Here is a 15,704-nt window from a genome sequence, read left to right on the forward strand (position 1 = left end):
TGGAAACTTTAATTACTCTCTTTCTTAGCATTTCTTACTGATGCTCACTCCCTTCCCTCAGGAGGTGTTCCTGCATTTAGTAGGAATCCTGAACGGGCCATTCAGACCTGTGGTGTAGTTTAGAAAACTGGAAAAATTTGAAATCTGGAAAGAAAAAAAAAAAAAAAAGAATAAAAGATGGTTAAAGATGGTTTCTTTTTTTTTCCCCTTTGTTCTGGATCTGTTGTAGCTAAGTCATAGTGCCTGAAGAAATTATCCTGGCTCCAGAGCAGGAGGAACTGCTAAAACCCAGTAACTCAAAATAGGATCACTGAAAGAAACCAGCAAGATGTTTCGTTTGCTATTAAGCGATTTCGCAGTCCATCTGTTTATCTGCACTTTTCTGAGGGAACTGCCTTTTCCCACACCAGCCAACTTCAAACCCAGCAATTTCACATTTTTCCTCTAGCATTTTTTTTTTTTTTGCTCTTTTTATCCACCCCTCTAATTACGAAGTAGCTGAGATGTTAATTTACTGCTATCTTGGCATTCCAGCGAACCACACTGCTGGGAACCTGCCTGCCTCTGACCACTTCCACAGCAGAACGGTTACTTTGGGAATGCGCGTTTCTGTACCCGCTGTACTTTTAAAGCTGCTGGCATTGCTCTTGCTGCCCTGCTTTGGAACAGTTCTTTGTTTTTGCATTTTCCAGCTCCTGTTATGCTTGGAAGACGGTTTAATTGTGCGGTAAGTTATCCATACGCAAGGCCTCTTTTCTGAATCATGCTGTGATTTATATACTTTGAGTTAACTTCAGAACTGGCTCTGTGAAGGTACGGGTAATATTTCACGCATGGGAAATGCAACCGGGAACAATGTTTTCCTGCTGCTTTCTAGCACAGGCAGCGTGTTCTTCTAGCACTGTCCAAATACCTTGGGCAACATGTTTCCTCATTATTACCTCTATCGGGAGATCTAATTTAAGAGGTTCCTGCTCTCCTCTCCTCTGGCTAGAGCTTTACTGGCCCTCCACCAGTGCTGATTCACTTCACAGAACCACAGGATGGTTTGGGCTGGAAGAGACCTCACAGCCCATCTAATCCCAGCCCCTGCCATGGGCAGGGCCCCCTGCCCCCAGCCCAGGCTGCCCCCAGCCCCATGCAGCCTGGCCTTGGGCACTGCCAGGGATGGGGCAGCCACAGCTCCTGGGGCAGCCTGGGACAGGACCTCACCACCCTCTGAGGGAAGAATTTCTTCCTAATGTCTGTTCTAAACCCACCCTCTTTTGGTTTAAAGCCATTCCCCCTTGTCCTATCACCCCACCTTGTGACAAAGAGTCCCTCCCCAGCTGTCCTGCAGCCCCTTTAGGCACTGGCAGGCTGCTGTGAGGTCCCAGCTCTCAGCCTTGTCTTCATGAGAGGGGCAGTGACACACCAAGCCCACCTTGTGAAAAGCAAGGAGATCTTTTTCCACATCCAGTTCAGAGCACAATAAAATACGGCTGAAGAGGCACCAGGAGGAGGAGGAGGAGCTGAGGAAGGCAGTGGTGTTGGTTGGGCGCTTGCTTAGTGGGACCTGCTGCTGTCAAAACCACAACATAAACTCATAGGCTCCTGTCTGAATGTAGAACTTCCACCCCAAGCCACTCTTTCACAATTAGGTTTAAGAATTAAAAAATGAAGCCTTTCACGGGTCCCTCCCTATGTGTTTTGTAGGCTGGAAACATAAAATGCAAGTCATCACCTAAAAAAGGCTGCTCTGAGTGGTGTGCCCCCGTGTCATCCCAAGGGGAGCTCTACTAAACACATACTGCTTCTGCCACAGCTTCACACCCTGCTTGAACTCCATCACAAGCTGGAGCCTCACAAAGGATCTGGAAGGCATGGCCTGTGAGGAGAGGTGAGCACACTTAGGTTGTCCAGTCTGGAGGCCACGAGGAGACCTCCTTGCTCTTTACAGCTCCCTGAGAATGGGAAGCACTGAGAAAGGCACTGAGGTGCACCAGGGAAGGTTCAGACTGGAGGTCAGGAAAAAAAAATTATCCTGAGAGTGGTCAGGCACTGGCACAGGCTTCCTAGCAAGGCAGCTGATGCCCCATGGCTGTCAGGATTCATAAGGCATTTGGATAATGCCCTCAATGACATGTTCTAACTTTTGGTTAGCCCTCAAATGGCCAGGCAGTTGCACTAGATGGTCTTTGGAGGTCTCTTCACACTGATCTATTCAGGGTCTTGATGGAGGGAAGTACTTTGACATACACGGAAGCCATTACTGATCAGCAGATGCTCAGCTTAAAGCGATCTGGTGAGGACTTTGCTGAATCAGGACCAAAATAAAGCTATGCTGCATTGTAATACGGGATATGGAACATGCTTCTGGTCTAAGCACTTGTGTAGGAAGGTACAAAAAGCTGACATTTGTATGTTCTCAGGAAAGGAGCATGAAGGGGACAGGCAGGAGAAGAATGTCCAAGAGACAGCAAGATGCATCTTCCCAGGAGAAGAGAATTAGCACTCCTTCCCAGCCGTATTGTCTCTCCTCTTCCTGAGGAAGTGCCTGACATGGTGGCAGCAACATAAGCAGGCTGATGAAAAGCCACAGTGTGACTTGGAAGCCTGAGCTGCTTTAAATCCCACCGCAGCGCTCAGCCTCCAGACAGGAACTGGAAAAAAGGGAAACCACTTCTCCAGCTAGAGGGGCTGAGGCATCTAGCTGGTGGGTTAGCAGGTGGAGGGAAAGGACATGCTCCCAGGGAGCTGTCATGTATCACGCTCAGCTTCCTTGAAACTTTGCTTGCAGCACGGTGTGGACCCAATTGCAGAAGAAATGACAACAAAAGCTGAGAATAGCAACGTGGAAAATTGGGGCATTTTGTATTGCAGACTTACTACATCCAGTTCCAAACCTTGTCCTTACAAGGAACACGCACTGCTCAAGCTCTTGAAAATTAAGACTGGGGTGATTTATTAATCTTGTTAAGAACTCTGATACAAAGCACAGTAAAAGGCCACAGACCAGTAAATAAAATGTGGCTTCTGACCACTTTATAAATGCTGCTACAGTACTACCAGTAAAACAGACTCACTCTCACACCAGTTCAAACAAGTAGTTCAACTGGCAAATAAAAGTTCCATTCACTTATCAGTTTAAAAAGTTTAATAAAGCTTTAAAGTGTTTGCTGGTTTAAATGCTACCGATTTCCAAAATGGATTCACGATTAAGTTAAGTGAGATCTAAAGGAAGGTATTAGGTTTGGAAGGCAAGACTGTTCCTAAGCCAGAGGAAACACTTCTGACCGTGTAGGATTGCGAGAGTAGCAGACTGTATTATAGGCCTCACGTCACTTAAATTTATACAGGTTATTAGCATTATCTGTAAATATACAATATAAACAATTGTACATACATGGCATATAGCTTTGTTCTCCAGAACAGTAGACAACTCTTTAGCTTAAGACATCTTCACCTACCAAAACAAAAAGGCACATCTGAACAAGATGCATGCTAAGTACTAGGGATCCTTTCCAGTATCTGAGACAGGCAGTCCTTGTTCATACTTCCTCAAAATAATCACGACCAACTGAGTATTTTGGTATCTTCTTTTAGATTTCAATCTATTTTTTTTTTTGTATTCAGCAGCAAATCAATGGCAATTAAGACATGGCATTAAAATATTTGGGAACAGTAGCTGTCACTCACGAACCTCCAAGCCCACACAGAGTTAGAAGGCAAGTGGCCAGAGGTTTAAAATCAGGAAACGCTGTATATCCTGCCGTTGGGTAATCATCCCATTGTTCTTTTGAAAAAAGGCCACTAGTGCTCAAATTGGAAAAAAAAAAAAATCCACAGACGCACCTTTTTTGGCTCAGTGCAATTAAATGATGTCAGTTTAAACTCAATTAGTGTAGTTTACAGTGCAAAAAGATATATTTTGTATACTGGCATAACTGTCGGCACTAAGGACGTGAAACAAGGCAATGCTGCTGATCACCTGAGGGTAATGCTGTCGAACAGACGCAGGCTAGAGTGTGTGTCGTCTTATTTTTCCAATTTAAGCTATTTTTTTTGTTTGATCAGCAGCACTTTAAGAGCATAATTTGTGAAAAGTACTAAAATACACTGCCTTCTTCGAATAAATAAAAAAAAAAAAGGAACTTTACAAATACTATTCCAGTGTCAATGACTACTATGGCTAAGGTCATTGAGGAGTTTCTGCATTTTCTAGCAAAGACAGTCTGTGCAAAGGCGGGTGGGAGAGCTCCCTTTTGTAAGTCTTTGGTGGCAGTTTGGGTAACTGAGGGCTCGAATTCTGCCTGGGCGGGACGGGGGGCGCGGGCAGGTGGACCAGGTTGTTGTGACTGGCGCTGGTCACGCAGCAGCGGCGCAGGACCCGTGGAGAGGGAGTGCTGGGAGGAGTGCCAGGAGAGCTGGGGCCCGTGCCAGCCTCCCTGAACCACTCGGGATCTCTGTGCAAGCGTCCCACCGGCGGCGGCTGCAGGTTGAGGGGGCAGTTGATAAAGTGTTCGGGAGGCCGGTGCGGTACTGGCGGCGGAGTCTCAGGAAGAGGGTCCCGAGGGGGAGGCGGAGGAGGGCTGTGCAGAGGCTGCTCGAAGGAGCCAGCGTAAGCAGGAACACGAGGCTGTATCTTTGGAGGTGGCGGCTGCCGGGGTGGGATCGCGGGGGGATCGTCATCCGATTTTAAACTTCCCTACGGCATTACAAGAGAAAAAGGCACCGTAAGAAACGGAGATTTTTAGGTGAAGAGCATTATCTCCTGAGAGTTGCTGAATTTTCTTCAAGTTTGTTACTGGTGCTGTCACAAATGTGATACTGGCATAGCCCTATCTCTGATCTGATTATGACCAGTATGTTCCCAAAGCAGCTAAGCAGGATTCAGACACTGGGAACCTGAAACTTCAAAAGGAGTAACTGGAGCGCTGCATCTGAAATGTGCCAAATCTTCAAAAGACTAACGAAATCCAACCTGGCTAGACGTTCAGTGATTTATTATCAAAGCTGTTCAATACAGGGAAAATATACCTTAGCGTTAGAAGCATCCTGATCCATCTTTTTGCGAGGAGGAAGCGGGGGAGGGTTTTGAGGTTCGTCACTTAGTTTAGGAAAGCTACCCCACGAGCTGAAGAAAGTCTCTGGAGAGAGAAGAGCCGGTATTTTACTGCTTGTGTAATATCTGAGGAACGTGTTCAAGAATATTACACCAAACTAGATGAAATTCCAACAAGCAGATCTTTGTGTTCAACAGCAACATGAACCACTACATTGCAGCTGTATGAAACTCTCGTTCATTGCTTTCATCAGATATACTCTTTACAAAGTGGTCTCCCATTTCCAGAATCAAAGATACACGTCAGCAGTTAGCAGTCAATGCTAAAGGACCCAAAAATAAATAAAATGAAGTCAACTCCTAGCGGGTACTTCAACAACTTGCACTGCAATCCTCTCTGTATTGCAGAATTTGCCTGTTTACCACAGCACCTGCAGTTTGGCCACACGGCTCAGTTACACTTTTGAGTGGAAAGTTTGTTCTCTTGGCCCTACGGGTACATGCTCAAATTTGGAAGTTTCGAGGCTGTGTTAATAGCTTTGCAGCGTTTCTAAAGCAGAAGAATTATACGCTGCACTGAAGAGATGGTGGTAACTCCCACAGTGTTTTATTGCGTTCCAAATTCTTCTGTTTTACCGAGGAAAAAATCCTCAAAGAAACAGCACAACCCCCGAGCTGTATGTGACTTTTGTCACACCTTTGCTTTTTCCCTTCGAAATGCGCAGCACTCTGTACCAGTGCATGAGGCAACTGCGCTCTCCAGTTTGAAATGTTCATATTATGGATTATATATGTCTGCGTAATAGGGGAGTGAAAAAAGAGAAGCTCAAAAGGCAGATGAATACAGGATTTCCCTCACAGCTGTGGTACAAAAAGCACCTCTTAATTCCCCAGCAATAGAACAATTATTTTCACTGAGTGGTAATGCTAAATTATCAGGTTGCTTCGTTTGTATCATTAGTCAAACAAAACAATCATCAAGGACATTCAAAAGAGAAGCAACATCATACTAGAGGCCTGGGAAAAAAAAAGATCAGACAGTTCTTAGGTTTTTTAGACTGCTTTACTGGATGGTTGATCTAAAGCCTGTAAAAACTCCCCTCAGAACTCTATTTAACGAACACGGTCCATATTTTATCCCAGATTTCAGAGACCATTTAATTACTATTCAGCTCTCCTGAAGCCAGGAAAAGCAAAGTTAAAGGAAACATTTAATAGAGTTACAGTACTCACTCGACTGTGGCAAAGTGACGGGAGCGAAGATGCTATTGTTACCTGTGAAATGAAAAACGGATTAAAGATTTTCCAGACAGAACATCTCCACTACAGCACAAAGCATGCTCGTGAATGACCTCAAAGACCAGATTTTCTAAGTTTATCTACTGCTAACACAAATTAAGCTTTTCTATGAAAAATATTCTTGAACAAAAGATTTTAAGTTATGCTGGGAATTAAAACTTCATTATTACAGTCTGTTGGACACCACCACGTTGTCATGCATTTCCCCTACAGCCCACACGCCCTCAGCATTTGCCATATAGATCTTGTCACTTACCCCCCGTGAGGATTAACCTGCCTGCCCAATCTGCAGCTCCCTTTGAGAAGAGCCAAGGCCTCTCACAGGCTGCTCCTAAGACCACGGAGCTGCTCACAGCTACAAGCAAAGCTTGGCAGCATATTAGTGCATCTATGCTAAGAGGATCATTTTTTAATCAAGACTGCATTTTGCAGCGAGCGCCCTGACCACCCCCCACTTTCTGGCGCTTTGGTTCACGTCTCCAAATATACAGACTGGATTCTCTTCAAAGGAAACGAAACCGGAATCTCTAGAGTGTGTTCAGTCCACAGGAATGCTCCTGAAATGCACTGGCGTGGACGCCAGGCTCTCAGCACTCTCTTTACATAGGTGCCATACGTGGTAAAGCAGGCGCAGTCCCTGTAAAGCCTCACGGGGACATCTCCCAGAACAGATTGCCTCAGCTTTAGTAGGCCAAAAGACTGGAAATATCCCTTGTTATTTAACTACTTAGGGCAGGCAGTTCCAAACTGCTGTACATACAGCACTGATTCAAGAACTTCATCATTCACAACTAAATTTTGCAATGATTTTTTTTTAAAGGCTGGCACACAGACCAACACAGTTTGGAACCCCGAGGGACAGCAGCAACAATTATTAAAACATATTTACCATAAGAACTGTTGAGATCAACGTCTGAAAATACGCTGAACTCTGAAGAAGCAGAGACTGGTGGAGTAGACGGCGTGTTTGGAGAAGTTGGTGCCGATACTGTTGATTCATGCTCTGCCTCAGTAATTCTACTGAAACTTATCTTACTCGGTTCCTTTTCAAGTGGTAATGGATGACTTCTCAAGGTGCCAGAGGTGGAGCCGTGTCTGCCGGTGTTGGGCCTTATCCCAGGAGATTTTAGGGGGTATGTTGTTTTTCTAGGCTGAAGGAATAAAGCTGGTTAGTACTGCTAACACTGCAGATAGCAAAATCACCAAGTCTCTACGAGCAATTTTAAAAGGCACTTGTCAAATACGTATGAAACAGTGATACAGCCTCTTTGCAACTGACTTGAGGTTGTTATCTGTACTACAGGAGCTTACTGAAAAGTTAGGGATGTGGCTTAAAAATCTTTTTTTCCAGCTTATTAAATATTCTCACAGCTATGAAGAACGAATAGTCAAATTTCAGATGCACGTCAGTCATGACAAAATAGAGGGAAGAGCAAGTCACAATCTTGGCAGGGAGTTATTTCAAGTGCCTCCATAGGCTTGCAGAAGAGCTTCACATAACAGCAACGTAAGATGTGAAAGTCTCCAGGCCCCTGCATGTGTCCAGGACTACGGACAAGCTCAGGCGCATGCCGTGTATGCACGCTGGGTGAATCAGTCTGAAATTCTTACACACGCATTAGTGGTGTGCCTGAAACAAGCCTCATCAGACTCAGGTGTAACACAGCACAGATCAAAGCCCATGCTTTGAAGACGAGCTCCCTTCCCATCCTGTGGTGGTGTGCGTGACTCCACCACATTACAGCACCCAGAACTGGACCTTCCTGAAATTCCCATAAGAATGTCTGCTTTGGAAGACACAAGCTATAAAGAATTCATGCCCAGATAACAGAGAGAGCAGTATGGGTTTCTATTTTTAGAAAAGGAAGAAAAAAAGAAGAGAGAAATTACTGTAAACAGCATTTTTGCACCAGTAATTTCTGCCAGTTTCTTGCCATAGTTGCAATATCATCTTAGTCATTCCTCTAAAAGGAGATTGCTAAAATGATTGATGGCTCTTAAAAATTAGATAAATCTCCAGCTACTCAAATGCACAATTACAACATGTAGAAATCGAGTGTTCTCATGAGCCGTGTTTCTCTACTTAAAAAAAGAACTCTAGGCCCCAGCAGCTTTTTTTTTTTTTTTTAAACACAGCTACACCTTCAAATCATATTTTACTCTGCAAGAAGGTTGTACCTTGTCAATTCTGTGCTGCACTTCAATTTTTTGCAGTAATACAAGATGCTTAGACAAATAAATAATAGAAATTAAGTTTATTAAAGAAAATATAACATGTATAAAAACAGTTTCTTAATATTAATATTTTATAACAACTTTTGATGCTATGAAATGTTATTGCATATTCTACCATATGACTATAAAGTAAGAAACCCAAATGTAAACTGTAATATTTTAGGTTTGGAGGAAAAGAAGAATTCATTCCAAAATAAGCTAAAGGCAGTATGTTTCAGTAACAACAAACCCCTGAAATAAAAATGTTTTTAAGTCACATTTTGCTGGAAATTAATCTCATGAGACAGAATTCCAGAGAAAATGTACATGGCTTACTGAGTTAACAAAGTATTCTTTTTCCTGGCAGCTAGTGGATTTCATCTATGTAGTTTACAGGCCAAGACTTACAAATCTAGGTGGTTGCTTGCAGTTTCGAGGTTCAATTTCTAATGACTTGTTGAACAGGTAATCTGTAAACTCCTTTTCTGGTATCTTCCCCATAGGATTGAGATTTTCAAAGAACTTCTAAATGAAACAAGCATCAATAACATTAAAAACCAGACAACCAAACAGCAACAATAAAAAACCACATGCATAGAGCAAGAATTTGAATGAAAAATCTAGCTCTTCACTATTCTGTAACTTTTTGACAGGAAAAAGAGATGGTAGAGTGCTCCCTGATAAAAATAAATAAATAAAAAATACTATGCAAGAAATAATCAAAGATCCTGGTAAGTTTCCTGAAATAAATGACCTTATTTCAAATACCCAGACGTGTAAAATGAAGTTTTCTGTAAATTTTGCCAGCATTTCTTTTAATTACTTGATCATTTACAGCCTGGCAGTGTTCCAGGCCATACAACCGTGCCCTGGACACTTCCCTTCAGGTAACAGCACAGATCTGGGAAGGAGCCGAATCAGATCATGAGGTAGTGAAAGCAAATGTTATTATGCCAGTGCCATTTTTAGGGGAATTTTGGATGTCATCAGTTAACTACAAAGGACAGGAAGGGACAGAGGACAAAAGCAGGAAGGTCAGAGGCAGGGACAGAATCTGGTGATATGGCACGAGGACAGGAGGTAAGGCATGGTAAGGCAGGACTGGCACCAAGGGCATGGCACAGAGCGAAGCTCCCTGGTGCAGCTGGAGCCTCTGGGTGATGAATTACAACATTTTCTACTTGCTCTTTTCATTTTTAAAGCACAAACCCTGCCATCCCTTGAGTTTATTTCACTTCTTGGCTTGAGAATACTGTAAATCTTCAAAACCCTTCCCAGAAATGTCCACAGCAATTAAACACACAATGCAAATAACATTTTAAACAACAGCATTATTGCCCATTTCATTCTTTATGTAACCAAGTTCTTTGTTGCTTCCTGACTGCTGCTGTTCACAAGCTGAGAGAGCTATGCACAGAGCTGTTTTCTGGAAAGGTTACAATTAGCTGTGCACTCCGGAAGATGTCTGGGTACTTCAAACTATTCTTTTCAATCATTATTACCCCTCTACACAAACACTTGCCTTTACCTGGCTCAGGTTCCATCGTTTTCTTTTAATTTACTTTAAATGATCTGGGATGCACTGGGTGTTTTTCTTATCTAAGTAACCTCTTGAGGCTTTCTCATTTCTCAAGCTCGTGCTGGCTGACACCTCCACACGCCCCATTTATGTAACGCAGCGGCGTCAGGAGGCTGGGTCAGTAGGGTCACTGCCTGCTTGCAGCCCAGAAGGGAACTGAGTCCTGGGCTGCATCACCAGAGGGGTGGGCTGCAGGGCAGGGAGGGGATTGTGCCCCTCTGCCCTGCCCTTGTGAGGCCCCACCTGGAATCCTGCATCCAGGTCTGGGCCCCCAGTGCAAGAATTATGTGGGGATGTTGGAGAGGGTCCAGAGGAGGGCCATGAAGATGCTCAGAGGGCTGGAGCACCTCTATGGAGGGCTGTGAGGCACTCGAACTGGCTGCCCAGAGAAGCTGTGGATGCCCCATGAAGGTGTCCACATCCAGGCTGGGCAACCTGGTAGAGTGGGAGCTATACCCAGTGCTTTAGGCCCAAATAAACTGACTTTTCTTCCCAAGTTCTGCTGCTCAGTCAGTGAGTCTCATGCACTGTTCTGCTGCTAGGAAATCTCACCAATACCAGGCTGCAGACCAGCAAGGTGATGAACAAGACCCAGAACACGGAACCCAAGAAAGCAGATACCTGGCTCTGGCTGGCCCTTTGCTGCAACATTTTTGTTGTCTGCTGCCACAGACCAGCCACCATTTCCTCCCTCTTCTGATGGTCACTGATCACACAAGATTAGGTCTGTGCTGGCAGAACGACTGACCATTTTTGGTTGTGTGCATTCTTTTCCTTCTCTTACCCCCAAAGGAGATATTTAGTTTTTGATTACCCGAATTTCTGGCTCTATCCGTAAGCAGTAAGGCTGATTTTGATACTGCTGGATTTCTCCTGTGATTTCAGCCACTTTTCTCCTTTTGCTGAAATTAATTAATTCTTTCCCTTGTCTTTTAAGGAAGTCAGGATTCCCTTCTTCTGTCTTCAAAATATTTGTTAGGTATATTCCTGACAGAAAAGAAATGGATTTGAAAGTTCATTTTTATTCTAAGATCTAATTTAATTCTTTATAATGAATGAATGATAAAAAAAAGTCCAAGTATAGGTAGACCATTCCCTTTAACACTCCAACAGTTTACTAACTGGTAAAAATGAATTAAGTTTGTATTTTACAAAGGAACAATGTATTATTGAAATAAGATGTTTCAACTCCTTAACCTGAGATCCTGAATTTAGAAAAACATCTTCAGGTCATTGCCACAATCAGCTCACCAATGCAGAAGCAGAGTAAAATGAAGCGGGGTAATACTCATACCAATAATACCAGTAATCTGCATTACTAAATTAGAAAAATAACTTTTATACAGAATACACTAAGTCTGAAATCATTACAAACCTAGGAAGTCAAAGTAACAAATAAATATTTTTTAGAGCAAAACACCACCTGTTACTATAAGCAAGATTAACACATCTGCATCAAACCTAATTTAAGAAAGACAACACACACAATATTAGCCTATTCTGGTGTTACTTACCAAAGAAAGGCACACAGGGTGGATTGATTGACTTGAGCTTAGCTAGGTACTTTTTAAAATGATCTTGACTTAGTTCTACTGCTTCATCCAAAACCCTTTTTTTCCTTTCCTGTAGTGCCTAAATTGTCAAAGAGAAAAAAAAAAAAAACAAAATAGAAGCTATGCAGATCTCAACAGCACGGTTAGAAAATACAAGATAATTACCTAGGTTTCTTAACAAAACTTAGAAACTCAAATTAATATTTGAAAGAACCTCTTCTGTAAATGGCTCTTGACTACAGCACCATCAGTTCAATAATTCTTCCTAGCCTCTCTTCCTAGTGTCCACCTAAAGCAGTCAGCAACCATTTGTTTTTGTCTCTTAACAATGTGAATTGTCTGAGACTCTCATGCAAAAGAAGTGCTGCTGAACAACTGAAATCTGAGCTTTAGCTATCCCCTCTTATGCCCCTCTATCCCCACGGTCCTTGTGTAGGTAAGAAATTCTGCTGTTCAAGTGTTCCAGTCCAGGCTTCTCTGCCCTGGGACCCTCCCCTTTCACACACATAAAACACTGGACTGAAGCAATGGGGTTGTTTCAGACAAGTTAACAATCAGATGTCCATGCTGTTTCCCCTTTTTGAGCTGAATACAAGTGAGAAAACATCTGCTGAAAAGCTCCACTTCCTGTTACAAATCCTTTGAGACAACCAGTCCATCTCATGTTGTCTTGTAACTTTTAAAGTAACTCTGTCTCATAATTAATTTGTTTTCTTCTAAGAAAGCAAGTACAATATGGATTTCACTTATGAAGTTTGCCTGATTCATTTCTGGATTCTGTTTATTTTTTTTCTCAAGAGCAATGCCCAGAGCTTACCTCAAACGTGTGATCTAATCTGTACACTGACACGGAGTTCATTGCACTGACTATCTCCAGAACACCATTGAAATTATTCAGATCTTGAAAAACTTGCAGGATTTCTATAATCCTGCTCAGCACAGCCACCCGCTCTTCGAAGTTCTCGGTTTCCACTATGCACCTAATCAAAAGACGTAACTTGAGAAGTACTGATAAACAGAACCTGAAAGCTCAGCAAGCTAGCAAATTAATTTAGTGGCTAGCAAAATGTCCAAGTGAAAACTGTACAGTGTGTCTAGCAGGCACGGTTTGGTGCACTGTCAAAAATCTCAAGTACAAATTTATGTAATCACATATTATATATGTTTAGGTTGAAATAACAAGATGATTTTGGCACGTACTCTAAAATAAAGCAAGACCCAAGCACAATCCAGGGTAAACAGGGTGACCCTCTCATGCTGCAGTATCTATGATAGCATTTTAAGCTCATGAGGTTAGGTATACACGTACAAACTGCTACACCCTTTTGACTGCAGCATGGCCACGTCTTCAGAAGTCCTTAGTGATGCATCACAAGAAGGGAGAGAGACTAAGCTAAGCGGATAGACACAACAGATTTTCAAAAGAGATGCAGAAAAGTGTCCTGCATTGCCTTCAGTGCCCTTTGATGTACTGTAGAAATAACAGCAGGGCACATGTTGACCATGTGGACAGTACTGGAAAAAATCCATTTATTTATTTATTTTTTTTAAATGGAGGAAACACATGATTGGCATGGCATGGACCTAGAAATAAAACCTGAAATTATTGTAATACTCTACTACTATCTCAAGATTCAAGGCAACAGAATTCAAGGAAGACAAAAACGTTTCTCAATTTCAGAAGGAGTTCACGCCACTATACTAAAATCACCATCACTTTACTTACTTTTCAAACCAAAGAGTAAGATTTGTAGTGTGACGAATCATTTTCAATAGATTTGGGGAGTTAATTTCCTTATCTTCTTTAGTCCACACACTACCGACGAGTTCAGAAGGCTGTACTGCCCTGTTATGATAAAGCAAGATGAACAGGATTGTTCAATATAAATAATAATTGTGTTCCGTGTTTGCATTAAAAAATTATTTCTTCCCTTAATCACGACTTGGTATTTCACAAATACAACCCAGTATAAGAAAAACAGTTACTTAAAATAACTTTTCGATGAGTACTTGCGGATAGAAGAAAATCCATTTTTATCTTAACTGAAATTGGCATTTTTGAATAAGCATTTCCACATAAGAAAATTACAAAGGAGTTAAGTTTAATCTCCTGACGGCAGAAGAAAGAATCTTAAAGGCAATTAAAATCTTTTTTTTAATAGGAAGCTAAAGTACTTGGAGCAACCTGCTGGAAAAGTGACCTATTTCCATTGAAAACCTGTTATCACTGAAGCATTAAAGGATGCTTCACCTTTTTGTTTCGTAAGCTCTTAAAGAACTTCTACCTGGCAAAACTCAGCTCTCACATTGAGGCTAGCTTTATTTATGATCAGTAACAACAAAGCACAGAAACAGCAGAGCATTTATGATACCAGACTGAAAAACTCTTCAGAACTAGATTAGAGGACCCCGATGTACCAGTCCTGTAAGTTATATTGTGTGTAACGCCTAGGACTTTGCTATGCATCTATTAAGCAAAGGGGGAGAGACAATCATGTGTTTTTTATGACACAATAAAAGTTTTTTATTAATGTAACAAAGTTTGCTTTTAACAAGGAGACTATAAACTGATATTACCTACTCATAATACTTTAGTTTCCTAAACTACTGTATTTATTCAGTTATGTTATCAGAAATCTCATAGAGAGATGTAAAAACACCTTTTCTCTTGTATATTTCGGTACCAAACAGAAAACCTACTTCCATAAACCCTGTAAAACAAGGGGACGTACTTTTGACTGATTCTATGAACTTTCTTGCTCAGATAGCACAAAGAGACCTCTACCTGTACAGGTCAGACTCCAGAAGCGTCAGCTGCCGAGCAATTTCTATGGGGTGCAGAGTCATCAGGTCCAGGGTCTCGCTGTGCCCAACACGCCAGATGTGCCACTCGATGGGGGGAGGCGGGCTCTCAAAGGTGATGTTGTGACTGATCCCATTTGCTTGAGCTTTCTTTCTTTTGATGATTTTAGCAATTGATTCCACCCACTTCTTCATGGATTTTCCTACAAAACATAACCCATAAAAAACGTTTTTAATATCATCTTATTTTTGATAGTTTAATGAAACCAACAAAATACGCACATGCACTCAAAATACTGCATTTCTGCAGGGAAATTAATTAGGTTTGCAGTTCGTTATTTATTTTTGTCTTATGGGTTCTTGCACTTGTGTCAGTTTGCAAATACAGACACACCAACAAATTTTTGGGTGTCCAGTTGCATTTAAATGCTTCTACTGACACGTTTAGTGGGAGACAAGTGACCACGCACACACTGCATTTTACTGTTTCCCCTAAACTGCAACTATCATCTTTTTGACTGCTAGCTTCACCTACTAAAAGGAAAATAACTGAAAAAAAGTAAAAAAGCTTAAAGTGGAAACTTTGCAATATGCTGTACTAGTGCACAGCAAAATGAAAAGATTAAAAAAAATACGCTTACACCATCAGTCCAACATTTACAGTACACAGCATCATGGACAAGACAAGAAGTACCTTCAGCATTTCAAGACAAATAACTTTTATGAGACTAACCCCCAAAATTGAATTATTTCTCTCTGATCAGCAGTAGAAACCTCTGCAAAAGATAAACTATGGGTCTCAAAGTTTGGCTCAGCGTGGTATTGCCCCACATACGGTCTGACAATCTGAAAAGTAAAGTCTAGCATTGCCAGGACAATGATGCAAACTGCTGGCCCTCCATCTAGGCTGCCCAAAAAATCTGCTAGTTTGTAAAGGATTGCTCCAGAGGAAGTGATACCAAATGGAACAAGGGTTTTCTTAAAGGATAATGATTTTCAGCTAGAATTTTAAATCAATGGGAAAAGACTATGGAAAAACTCATCTCGTTATCCAACAGGGAAGGAATTCTCTACAAGTACAAAGCAAAGAAGGGAGGTGAGAGAATTCTGAATTCTCCTAAGTCTGTTACAGAGTCAGGCAAGGATGAACCCTACTGCCCAAAAGTAAATACATTGAAGTTAAACAATGCCACAATGCGTGAAATCATTTTTT

General features: G+C 41.9%; 1 protein-coding gene across 1 annotated transcript in view; it reads right to left on the bottom strand.

Annotated features, from left to right (window-relative positions):
• Positions 1 to 2,920: 2,920 nt before the first annotated feature.
• SOS2 (SOS Ras/Rho guanine nucleotide exchange factor 2) overlaps positions 2,921 to 15,704 on the bottom strand; it is a 52,425-nt gene continuing 39,641 nt past the window's right edge. Inside the window, exons 14-23 of the mRNA XM_082760626.1 lie at positions 14,475 to 14,694; positions 13,416 to 13,535; positions 12,507 to 12,669; positions 11,651 to 11,768; positions 10,951 to 11,123; positions 8,966 to 9,082; positions 7,233 to 7,494; positions 6,278 to 6,319; positions 5,020 to 5,129; positions 2,921 to 4,687 (exon numbers count right to left, since the gene is read on the bottom strand). Of these exons, the coding sequence (XP_082616752.1) occupies positions 4,178 to 4,687; positions 5,020 to 5,129; positions 6,278 to 6,319; positions 7,233 to 7,494; positions 8,966 to 9,082; positions 10,951 to 11,123; positions 11,651 to 11,768; positions 12,507 to 12,669; positions 13,416 to 13,535; positions 14,475 to 14,694 (1,835 nt within the window). The 3' untranslated portion in view covers positions 2,921 to 4,177. The remainder of the gene's footprint in view (positions 4,688 to 5,019; positions 5,130 to 6,277; positions 6,320 to 7,232; positions 7,495 to 8,965; positions 9,083 to 10,950; positions 11,124 to 11,650; positions 11,769 to 12,506; positions 12,670 to 13,415; positions 13,536 to 14,474; positions 14,695 to 15,704) is intronic.

This window comes from Aythya marila (assembly GCF_965140915.1).
Source record: "Aythya marila genome assembly, chromosome: 5".
Taxonomy (NCBI): domain Eukaryota; kingdom Metazoa; phylum Chordata; class Aves; order Anseriformes; family Anatidae; genus Aythya; species Aythya marila.